This window comes from Bubalus kerabau, chromosome 18, assembly GCF_029407905.1.
Source record: "Bubalus kerabau isolate K-KA32 ecotype Philippines breed swamp buffalo chromosome 18, PCC_UOA_SB_1v2, whole genome shotgun sequence".
Lineage (NCBI taxonomy): Eukaryota > Metazoa > Chordata > Mammalia > Artiodactyla > Bovidae > Bubalus > Bubalus kerabau.
Window position 1 is genome coordinate 35,518,099 of NC_073641.1, and position 12,674 is coordinate 35,530,772.

Below are 12,674 nucleotides of genomic sequence, written 5' to 3' on the forward strand. Positions count from 1 at the left end.
CAAAAAAATCCCTTTATATATATGAAATTAGGAAATCCTCAGTTCCTTCATTAATATAAGGGGATATTATTATTATCTTATTGGAGTTGTTTGAAAATGAGGTGAGATAACAGATATGAAGCGTTCAGCCTAAAATCTACCACATAGTAAGCATTCGATGAGTGAAAGCTGTCTATTTTTGTTATATATTTTTTTCACTTAACATTATATCCCAAGAGGAAGCCACAGACTAATTTTGTTCTTTTCTGAGCTGGAAATAAGATGGTCTTTACCATTAGCATGTCATTGCCATTTGTTCCAAAAATTTAAAGTTTAGGCACTTCTTCCTGGTTGCTTCAGCAGTGTTGTCTCCCTTTTACTATCAAAGTAAGGCTGGAGCATTTCTGTTATACAGTGAAACATGAGCCAAAAGAGAAAAATCTGTTTAAAAAAAATGATGACACAGTATGAATATAAATATAAATGATAAAACTGTATGAGTATAAATTCCCCCAAACAGTTACTTTCAGTCTCATCTCTCCTCCAAACCCTTCTGACAGCTACCATTTTCTCTCAGGGAACATGAATGGTTTAAACAGGACCTTCCAAAATATCTCTTTCCTGAGGATCCATCATATAGCTCAACCATGATTGATGATGAAGCCTTAAAAGAAGTATGTGAAAAATTTGAATGCTCAGAGGAGGAGGTTCTCAGCTGCCTTTATAACAGAAATCACCAGGACCCTTTGGCAGTTGCCTACCACCTTATAATAGATAACAGGAGGATAATGAACGAGGCCAAAGATTTTTACTTGGCAACAAGCCCACCAGATTCATTTCTCGACGATCACCACTTGACCCGGCCCCATCCTGAAAGAGTACCATTCTTGGTTGCTGAAACTCCCAGGGCGCGCCATACCCTCGATGAATTAAATCCACAGAAATCCAAACACCAAGGTGTAAGGAAAGCAAAATGGCATTTGGGAATTAGAAGTCAAAGTCGGCCAAATGATATCATGGCAGAAGTTTGTAGAGCAATTAAACAACTGGATTATGAATGGAAGGTAAGAAAGAAAGAGCATTCTGAATATTAGCACATTTGACAAACCTGTAGTCTATCATGTTTTATAGAAGAATTCCTTTTCACTTTGTTTTTGTCCATACCACGCGCTAGGTTGTAAACCCGTATTATTTGCGTGTTCGGAGGAAGAATCCTGTGACAAGTACATACTCCAAAATGAGTCTGCAGTTATACCAAGTGGATAGTAGAACGTATTTATTGGATTTCCGAAGTATTGATGGTATGTACACACAGAACAACGTAGATAACATATTAGACCTTGTTACTTAATTTGGCATTTTAGTAAATCTTTGAGTCTTTTGAAGCTTCTTGAATTGTACCTTGTAATTCAATAGCAAAAGAACATAAAAGCACCTTTTAGATTTGAATATTTGAGAATCTAGGAAATAGTTTATTGTCCTTTTAAGACTATCTTCTAAAATCCTTAAAGCCTTATACAGCTTTATCCTAAAGTGATAGTTTGTTACATTTTTGTTTCTTGTAGTTCATTTTGGTAAGATGAAATGCTTTATTTAGAATAAATGTTGACTTTGCTGTTAAAGTCAATAGCATTAAACTTAAAAAATATCTGATATTTAATAAAATTAAGTACAGCACAGTGCTTCCCTGGTGGCTCAGAGGTAAAGAATCCACCTGCCAATGCAGGGTTATTTCCCTGGGTCAGGAAGATCCCTTGGAGAAGGAAATGGCAACCCCCTCCAGCATTCTTGCCTGGGAAATCCCATGGACAGAGAAGCCTGCTGGGCTACAGTCCATGGGGTCACAAAGAGTTGGATGTGACTAAGCATGCATGCACACAGCTGTGTATATATAAATGTTCTCTCACAAACAGAATCTTTACCTAAGTAGACGTATTTATGGCTATTCTTCATTGGCCAAGTCAATTAAGATATGTTGCCACTTTTGTTCACTTATGAGATTTACCCATGGCTTTGTCTTTATAAACTCAAAGATAGTACCTATAGTATCAGAAAAGACACAGCTTTAAGCTATGATATGTTGGCCAAACCTGTTTGTCTGTTTATGTCCAGATGGTAGTAACAATGCAGTTTGAGATACAGAATGGGTTTAACTTTTTTCCATTGTATTTGGATTAAATTTGTCACCTTAGGTTTATTAGTACCAGGGTTTACCAACTGAATGACCACTTACTGTTTTTATGTTGTATTCCTAATTTTAGTTTTTCCTTGATTTTTTTCATTGGAATTGTTGCTCTTTTATAAGATCTTAAATATGAAGACAAAGTAAGAGCACTGAGATGAGCGTTAGTAGACTTAATTTCAAGATTTACCTCTCTGTTCACTTGTTACCTTAAGTCACTTGTTAAGCAAGCCACTTAACTGTTAGGGCTTTATGCTTTCTTATCAATAAAGCAATGAGTTAGATGAGATGATTTCCAAGATTCAAATTTTAAGTGCATTTATTTTATTATTGTAATATAGAAAGGTTGACTTTTGTTGCTAGTGAATGATGTTTATTAAGCCTCATTATTAGTTCATTGAGCTCTTAATCCTGGATTGCAAGACTGATGAGTAGCCAAATATGTACGCAATCTTAATAAGTCATCAGGGGACTACATTACTGTGTGTAAAAGAGGCAAGTGGCATAACACAGATTCATTGCCTCTGTTATAGGGAGTATTCAAAACAAACATGCTCTTGATAGCTGGTCTCACTTAAGCAAATTGAATACTGTTAAAATTTTGGGAAGAGTGTCATGGATTAGAATAAATTGAATTTTTTTTTTTTACCCAGATGAAATTACTGAAGCCAAATCAGGGACTGCTACGCCACAGAGATCGGGCTCAGTTAGCAACTATCGAGCTTGCCAAAGGAATGATTCAGATGCTGAGGCTCAAGGAAAATCCTCAGAAGCTTCTCTTACCTCATCTGTAACCTCACTTGACTCTTCTCCTGTTGAATTAACTCCAAGACCTGGAAGTCACACAATAGAATTTTTTGAGATGTGCGCGAATCTAATTAAAATTCTTGCACAGTAAACCTAAAACTTTGCTTATTTCTTTGATAGCAATAAGCATGCATAATAAATCATAGCCAAATGCTTCCATGTATAATCAAGTTATACGTAATTATAACTGAGGGTTGGCCTTTTGGAATGCAGTTTGCACAGAGGTTGAAACATGATTAATAGTTAAAAGCATAATGTGCAAAAATGAATTAAGACAATTTTGTTCATTGTTCAGTAGGCATATAGAATAATATACTATGCGCAATGAATTATAGGTCTCTCAGGCTCACTTGATTTTTTTGGCTATTTTATATTTAGTGTATACAGGGCTTTGTAGAATATTAATTTACCATAAAGGCCTTCATATGTTAATTACATGTTGATGTGTTATATATTTGCTTCAAAGATTTATTCAATAAATATTTGCCTAGAGACTTCCCTGGCAGTCCAGTGGTTAAGACTCTGTGCTTCCAACATAGGGAGGTGCAGGTTCGATCCCTGGTGGGGGAACTCAGATCCCTCATGCCGTGTGGTACGGCCAAAAAGGGAATAAAGAAATAAATATTTGACTAGAATCCCCAGAGACTTTTAGAGGTGATTTTGTTTTCTGGGCTCCTTAATTTAGCAAGTATTTTCAACATTAGGGACAGCCTGGATGATTCTTCCATATCCTCTCCTTAATATTCTATAGTATATGGTAAGTCACATTAAAGATACCTGACACAGTTAAATTTTTTTCTTTTAGTTTGGTAAGTGCAAAAACATACAGAACTTATATATTCAGATACTCCAGGCACTAATTTTAATTCTGCAATTTGCCCCACTATATTCTGTATATAAATTGCTCTTTTTGTCACAAGAGCTGCATTGCATATACTGTAAATAAATCATTGGTTGGTTTGACATTTGACAGAGTCCTCCTAATCATGTCGGTCAGTATTAAATGTATGCAGGAATGTCTGGTCATTCAATCATGTACCTTTTAAATTGATTCAGTGCATAGGACATGTCTTACAAACTATTAACTGCTTAAACAGGATTTTTTTCTCCTAAATTTCAATATGGCCATTTTTTAGAAGAAAAATTGAAAGGCTGTAAGATGATCACGTGTGTTATCTACCACTTAGATTCAATACTTGTTAACATTTTGCCATATTTATCTATATATCTGTATGTAGATACAGTTATATATATATGTGTGTATATGTATGTGTGTATATATGCTTTTTTCCCCTGAACAATTTGGACATTGCAGATAGACTCATCACTCCTCAAAACTTAAAGCATCTCCTAAAAAATAATGACATTCTCCTAAAAAACCATAATACTATTCTCTAATGCCATCTAATCATGCATATTTAGATTTCCCTTATTGTCATACAAATTTATTTCAAACCAGGCTCCAACTAAAGTTTACACATTGCATTTGGTTGTCTCTTAGCTATCACCTTATTGTTTTGATAAAATATGGAACAAATCAGTTCTAACTAGTCACATTTGCTTTGGATTTTCATTACTTAAAGTAGCATTATGGGAACTTCCCAAAGTTGCTTAATCCTCCTAAGAACTCAGATTTATAATTTCTTTTTCTTGCTCTTAGTGTAATGCATTACATACTAGGTGTAAGAAAAAATTTAGCCAACTCAGATAAAATTTGTGTCATGTGTATGCTAATAAAAAAATACTGTGTCATTCATAATTGCCTTATATTTTAACTTGAAAGTTTTTTTGGTATTCTCTTTCCATTGCAACAGAACTCTTCCCCCCCACCCCCCACCCCCCTTTTAAGACTCTTGGTATTATAGTATTGTTTTTGGCACCTATGTAACTTGATAATAATGCTCTCAAATGTCATGATAGCTTGTATAGTTGTAGATGTAGCTCCAGCATCCCTAGAAACATGCACTGAATTCAGGAGAAAACCTTGCTTCCTTCTGTCCAGGGCTTATTCTATTCAACTTAGAATCGGAAAGCTGTATAAAATTATAGGAGTTCCATTTAAATATAAGTTCAAACTGTATTTATAACTTGTATGTGGCCCTCTGTTTTGGAGATACTGACTTCACGTAGGCTCTCTTAAGTGCAGCATTATGTTCCTAATGTTAAGAACAGAAGACTGTATTTTTAAAGCTACCGATTTGTATATAGAGCTAAGACGTAATGTCTCTGACCTGTTGTGGGGAGTGGGGAACAAAAAGAGGAACCAATTAAATAGGACCTTCTAAAAATTGTTAATTTTGTAAACGGCTTCTTTTTAAGTTATTGTGATTTAAGTTACTGAGTTTTATTTTGGATACTTAAATATTGCACTTGTACAAATAACATGATAAATACACAGACTATTGCAAGTAGGTTCTTTTTAAGCTGGGATATTTGAAATGACAACTTTTGGTTGAGAATGTCAAGGTTTCATCACAGTTTCCACAAATTTACTGTTGTTTGCAAATTCATACTAATTGAAGATGTAAGAGAGTCAATGCAAATGATTTTTAATCTTTTTTTATTATCTTTTCAGCAATTTATATTTTTTGTGATTTTATGCAACCACATTTTTACTTTGTCTTGACAACTGAAAGATGTAAGGCTTTTGCCAGAAATGTACTGTACACAGTTTTAAATAACAGATTTTACTGATATGTAAAATTTTTGCCATTAAAATAAATGATTTCTCACTGAGAGGAACTTTTCTACCAGGTTGGGGGACTGGGGAGCTTAATATATCTAATTTAAGGTAATGTCACTGAAATAAACTCGGTTGCTTTTACTTTGATTATATTTTTTCTTTGGATGGCTTTGTAGTTTTTCAGAGTTTTCAATCATTTTATACAGAAAATCCTGACCTCTCACCCTGCCACCTACCCCCACCTCCCCTTTTGGCCTTTCAGTGATACCATTCACACTGACTATGGGTGGACTATGGGTGGATGGAGAACTCCATGCACCTTTGGAATGAAAGAAAAAAATATGCTTTAAATCTTTTCCCCTTAACTCCTTCTGAGTCCCCCCATCCGTAACAGAAATCCTATTTTCATTGTGAGTTTTCTTCACTAGATGAATCAAAGCCTACATACAACATAACTATAAATTGGTAGTATGGTAGAAATCAATCTTTGTGGTACAAGATTTTTGAGGCTTGTTCACGTTTGTCTTGACCAGGGTATACTTAAGGATACAATTTCAAATACTTTGACTTGGAAAATGGATAATAAAAAATATGATTTTTCATTGGTTTACAATGTGGTTAACTTCTGAGAAAACTATGTGGGAAAAAAAAAAGTTACTTGTTATGGCCAACCATCTGTGTACCTTTTAAACAGTGTGCCTAAATATAAAGTATAGTGCTTGAGCAGATTTTGGCACTTGAATGTTATAATTTTTGTTTCATCTAAATTAGTGAGCTTTTGTTTAATCTAAAAATTAAACACCTGAACAAAATATTAAGTTATATATAACGGAAGAGCAGTTACCTTTGGCTGCTAACATTGGATTTGGTTAGAATTCCACTACTGTTAGAATTCAATCAGTAAAAAATCTTATATCCCATATAGCATTGTTGGCTTGTGTTAGATTGTCGACATTCTGAATCTTTAAAATAACTTGATAATTGAACAACAGAAAACAGTCCTAAAGAGTGTTATGAACAATACATGGGTTGTTCTTTTAGGGAACTTATAAATTAGATGTTTACCCTGACTGAACAAAATTGTACGAGAAATTCTCTTGCCTGAAAAATCAATATTTATTGAACTGTTCTATTGTAAAAAGATTGTTCATTTATTGTGAATGACAATAAATGTTAACTATGACAAATTTAGAGGATTTCCAACAACTTGGAAGATGATCATGTTGTCTATATAGGCAGCATGGGAAATTATTAAATATATCAATAGATGCATTATCATAGAGCAAAGTAAGTAGGGAAGTGGTGGGGGTTTTGAGAGGTTTGATATAGACTCCTAGAAAGGTGTACAGCTTCAAGCACCATTGACTTATTCACTCTGCAAACTATATCTTCTTGTATATCTTCTACTATGAACCAAGCACTATGAATGTGACCATAAGGCATAAATCCTGCTCTGAGTCCCTAGATACATACATTTTAAAGATATTTATAGAGGTCTACCATATGCAGAAAAGTGCTCAAATCAAGTATTTCCCTTGATGAATTTTCAGTGTTTTAGGTTTGCAATGAACATGGCCATGTAAACCTCTACCCAGATGAAGAAACACTGCCACCTCTATGCTATGCTATGCTAAGTCACTTCAGTCGTGTCCGACTCTGTGTGACCCCATACACGGCAGCCACCAAGCTCCCCCGTCCCTGGGGTTCTCCAGGCAAGAACACTGGAGTGGGTTGCCATTTCCTTCTCCAATGCATGAAAGTGAAAAGTGAAGTGAAGTCGCTCAGTCGTGTCCGACTCTTAGCGACCCCATGCACTGCAGCCCACCAGGCTCCTCCGTCCATGGGATTTTCCAGGCAAGAGCACTGGAGCGGGGAGCCATTGCCACCACTATAGTAGTATCTTTTTATTAATACCAGAAGTGATATAATAAGTGATATACTATCACTTCTGCTATATCCTTGAGGCAACAGAGAACAATCCTGGTATGATGTGGGAAGTAACTACACAAGAGTGTGAGTGCAAGGGGTAGGGCTCATAGGTGGCTATCTTGGAGGTTGGCTACCACGATTGCGTACTGATTATTTTGAAAAAAACTGGTTCACTTCCGCAGTTCTCATAAATGTTGGAAACATCTAATCCAACAATAAAAAAGAAAATCACATTTGATACCACCACTGGTCTCATCAGAAAAGTCTGGGGACTTCCCTGACAGTCTAGAGGAAAAGACTGTGCTTCCACTGCAGGGATTGTGGGTGCATTCCTTGGTTGGGAACTAAGACCCCACATGCCCTGCAGTGTGGCCAAAAAAAAAAAAAAAAGTCTGGAAGCACCAGGAAGCTGGCAAGATAATTATGGCAAATACAAGTATTCCAAAATGGTTTGTTGTTGTTTAGTCACTAAGTTGTGTCTGACTCTGTGACTCCATGGATATAAAATTTTGCAATAACGAGCTCATGGAAAACCACTCCAGGTTTTCTTTTTGCCGACTGTATAGAGCTTCTCCATTGTCCACTGCAAACAATACAATCAATCTGATTTCGGTATTGACCATTTGGTGTTGTCCACACATAGAGTCATCTCTTGTGCAAAGGAGTGTGTGCTATGACCAGTGTGCTCTCTTGAAAAAACGGTTAGCCTTTGCCCTGCTTCATTTTGTACTCCAAGGTCAAACTTGGCTGTTACTCCAGCTATCTCTTGCTTAAATTCTTGAATTTTATTTTTGGCAACACTGTCAATTGTTTTCCTTGATGTAGCAGGTGCCTTTCCTTCATTTTCAAACTGTTTGTCAGACCCAAGCCTGGATAATCAGCAGGTGTGTCAGTTCTTCTAAGTAAAAGTTGTATTCCACAAAAAAGTTTGTTTATAATGTAATCTCACAGAGCTTTTATCTTGAGACATCATACTTCAATATAGAGTAAAAGTACTTTGTACCTCCCATTTTTGTCACACAGAATACTAAAAAGAAATGTGTATACTCAGGGTTAATAAATTGATTTTTACTGCTTCTTCAAGGACACTCAGTGACTGAATCTTCTTTTTCTTACAATGAATGTGTACTGAGGAGAGAATACAATGACCACTAGTACAGCTTGGTATCACCACCTTGATTTGTACTGAGGTCCCAGTGGTTTTAGCCACCATTGCTTTTCTATTCTTACTGCAAATGTCGACATTATGAAAAAGGTAAATGATGTCATGATAGTATGAAAATATAGATTTGTTTTTAAATTTACTTATTTGGCTGCATTGGGGTCTCTGTTGCAGCAAGTAAGATCTTCATTTCCTCATGTGGTATCTGTCGTCGTCACGCTTGCACTCCAGAGCAGGCAGGCTTCAGTCGTGCAGTGCACAGACTCTGTGGTGTGCGGGTTTAGTTGCTTTGTGGCATGACAGATTTTTAGTTTCCCAATCAGGTATGGAACCTGTGTCCCCTACATTTCAAGGCGTATTCTAACCCATAGAGAAGTCCCCCAAATACTTCTGACTCTGAAAGGATCTTGAGGACCCTCAGGGGTCTGAGGCTCATCTTTGGAGAATCATTGTTTCCCATCAGTGGTTCTCAATGAAGCAGAGGAGGGGGACCCATCTTCCTTCCAGCGACTTTGGGCAACTTCTGGAGACATTTTTGGTTGTCACCACTGGTGGGGTGGTTCAGTTCAGTTCAGTTCAGTCGCTCAGTCGTGTCCGACTCTTTGCGACCCCATGAATCGCAGCACGCCAGGCCTCCCTGTCCATCCCCAACTCCCGGAGTTCACTCAAACTCACGTCCATCGAGTCAGTGATGCCATCCAGCCATCTCATCCTCTGTCGTCCCCTTCTCCTCCTGCCCCCAATCCCTCCCAGCATCAGAGTCTTTTCCAATGAGTCAACTTTTTGCATGAGGTGGCCAAAGTATTGGAGTTTCAGCTTTAGCATCATTCCTTCCAAAGAAATTCCAGGGTTGATCTCCTTTAGAATGGACTGGTTGGATCTCCTTGCAGTCCAAGGGACTCTCAACAGTCTTCTCCAACACCACAGTTAAAAGGCACCAATTCTTCGGTGCTCAGCTTTCTTCACAGTCCAACTCTCATATCCATACATGACCACTGGAAAAACCATAGCCTTGACTAGACGGACCTTTGTTGGCAAAGTAATGTCTCTGCTTTTGAGTATGCTATCTAGGTTGGTCATAACTTTCCTTTCAAGCAGTAAGCGTCTTTTAAATTTCATGGCTGCAGTCATCATCTGCAGTGATTTTGGAGCCCAAAAAGATAAAGTCTGACACTGTTTCCACTGTTTCCCCATCTATTTCCCATGAAGTGATGGGACCGGATGCCATGATTTTCGTTTTCTGAATGTTGAGCTTTAAGTCAACCTTTTCCCTCTCCTTTTCCACTTTCATCAAGAGGCTTTTCAGTTCCTCTTCACTTTCTGCCATAAGGGTGGTGTCATCTGCATATCTAAGGTTATTGATATTTCTCCCGGAAATCTTGATTCCAGCTTGTGCTTCTTCCAGCCCAGCGTTTCTCATGATGTCCTCTGCATATAAGTTAAATAAGAGGGGGACAATATACAGCCTTGACGGACTCCTTTTCCTATTTGAAACCAGTTTGTGGGGTGGTAGTGGATGCTAATGGCATCTAGTGCTCAGGGATACTGCTGAACACCCTGCTGCGCACAGGGGAGTCACCCCCCACCCCCACCCTCCCGCTGCCTCAAAGAATGATCCAGTTGGAAACGTTACACCCTTGAGGTTGAGAGAACTTGGTCTACAAAAATGAAACCACAACAACACTGAAAACAATCTCAATTTTTCAATTTCCTACACACTTCCCTGTGTTACACGTTCCCACTTTATTTTTCAAAACAGCTACTTTCGGGTCATAGTTCTTTCTTCTTTAGAAACGCTGCATCCAACTTTTTTGCCCCCTAGGCCGCCCTCGCCCGCCGACCCATCCCCCCGAGCTGCGCTAGGGCCCTCCCCACCCTCATACACTTTTATAGTCGGGTTTGCCTCTGTCCTCAGCGCCTGGCTGATCTCAACTAGAGTGTAAATTCCTTCAGGGAGGGCCGCGTGTCAATGCCCTCGATTTCCCCCTATGTCGTTTTCCGCCCTCTACCTGCTGACTGGATTGGCCTCGCGATACCACCAGCGAAGTCCTCTCCACGCGCACTCAGCCTGCGCAGACGTAGTTTCCCTCGCTCCCGAGCTGTGGGCACCAGCGCTCAGATGCTCTCGTCTGCCGCTAGAGGGCGTGCCCGGTGCGAGCGGCCCGGACTACCAGCCTCGGAGGGTAATAATGGGGTGGGGGCGGCCGCAATGACTTCTGGGACTTGTAGTCCCAGGCAAAGGATTGCGGATGAAAGGCACTGAGTCGCCTCTTCCCAGCTCGCTGCTCCGGACGGTTCGGACGCCCTAGGTCGACCACCCCACTATCTTGGAAGACCCGGCACCTACGGCAAGCGGGAAGGAGGTGGCGCACGATAATTTCCGTTTCCGGTGGGTAAAGGGCAAGCGGAATGTAAACAGGGGACCCGGGGAGTGGTCTTCGGGTAACACAGGCTACCGGTCAGTGGTGGAAGTCGGCGGAAGTGGGAGAAAACGAGGCTGGTGGGTCTTGGGGTGACGGGAGTTAAGGAGCCTCAGAAGTCGGAGTTGAGGCCCACCGCGGGTGTGGCAGAGCCGGGACGCTAAGGTTGGTCTCTAGGGACCAGCAGTTTTGGGGTTCAGGCCCTCCTTGGTGCTCGCACCCCGGGCGGGAGGAGCAGAAGGTAGCTGATTTTGCACCCCGGGGACGGGGCCCGTGTCTGGGGCGGGACTCTGAACTCGCGGGTGACGTCCTGGGCAGCCCTTGTGAACTTCGCGGTTTGTGTGTGTGTGTGTTTTCAAAATGAGGGGAAGTCGCTAGTACTGGTTTCTCTCTTGCGGTAACGTGTTCTGGTAAATCGTTTCTTGCGGAATCCCTCACCTCCGAATACATCCATATACGCAGAAGGATGCTGTTTTGCTTCCTTGTTTGTGTTCTTCGGTTTCCTCGCCATCGTTGCTTCATTTTCCGACGCAGTGAAGAGAAACATTCTCTAGCTTGTGGCAGGGTAAAATGCCTGTGTTATTCGGGTTCCCACACTATGTTGGCTTCCCTGGTGGCTCAGTGGTAAAGAATCTGCCTGCAATGAAGGAGACCAGGGTTCGATCCCGGCGTCGGGAAGATCCCCTGGAGAAGGGAATGGCAACCCACTCCAGTATTTTGCCTGGTGAACCCCCAGGGACAGAGGAGCCTGGCGGGCTGCAGTCTATGGGGTCGCAAAGAGTCGGACACGACTGAATGGCTAACACACACTGTTTCGTCCCTCACATTGCCGATTTGGAAACTTGAACCCAGAAAACTTAATCATCCTAATTCTTGTCACGTTTAGGGACAGTGGTAAATGCAAGACTTTTTGACATGACTTATTCTAATACCTTGTGAGACCTTTCTAACGATCCCTTCTTATGTTCTCTTTCTGTACTTCTGGACTTCCGTTCCATAGTAAACACACTTACATTTTCAGGCTTTTTGTTGTTGTTCTTTCCCTATGTTACTTGCAGTAATCTTCAAACATAGGAAACTCATTCTCCCCTATTATCATGGGTCTGGGAAGAGGATTTGGCTTTGTCCTCATTCCCTAGTATAGTTTATAATCCATTACTCCTGCAGGCTTTTCTAAAAATCTCTGCTCCTGTGGGAAGTGTGTGGTTTACCCCTGTCAGCCTATCCATTCTTTTTTGGTTTGTTTTGGGGTTGTTGTTGTTTTCTGGCCTCCCTTCTCAGCATGTGAGATCCTAGTTCCCCAACTAGGGATGGATCCCATGCCCCCTGCAGTGGAAGCATGCAGTCCCAACCACTGGACCCCCAGGGAAGTCCCACCCAGTACATTTCTTGATTGCTGTAGTTTATTGACACTTCATTAAGGACTTAGGCACATGAACCACAATTTTCTTACCTCTCCAAAATCTGCCATTGTCTTGGGCCTTTCCATGTTAGTGACCTCATAGCCACCCA

The 12,674-nt window shown here is 40.1% G+C and overlaps 2 protein-coding genes across 7 annotated transcripts in view; both read left to right on the top strand.

Moving 5' to 3' along the window:
• The window catches only part of PRKAA1 (protein kinase AMP-activated catalytic subunit alpha 1), a 28,629-nt gene extending 22,831 nt beyond the window's left edge, over positions 1–5,798 (top strand). For all 4 annotated transcript variants that reach the window (XM_055555310.1, XM_055555311.1, XM_055555312.1 and 1 more), the window contains 3 exons: positions 557–1,043; positions 1,154–1,280; positions 2,815–5,798. In XM_055555310.1, coding sequence (XP_055411285.1) covers positions 557–1,043; positions 1,154–1,280; positions 2,815–3,059 — 859 coding nt within the window. In that variant the 3' untranslated portion in view covers positions 3,060–5,798. The remainder of the gene's footprint in view (positions 1–556; positions 1,044–1,153; positions 1,281–2,814) is intronic.
• A 5,182-nt stretch (positions 5,799–10,980) lies between these two features.
• The window catches only part of TTC33 (tetratricopeptide repeat domain 33), a 31,619-nt gene continuing 29,925 nt past the window's right edge, over positions 10,981–12,674 (top strand). The window contains exon 1 of one of the 3 annotated variants that reach the window (XM_055555275.1): positions 10,981–11,131. The gene's annotated coding sequence lies outside the window, so the exon portion shown is untranslated. The other 2 variants (XM_055555277.1, XM_055555276.1) reach the window with 2 other exon arrangements.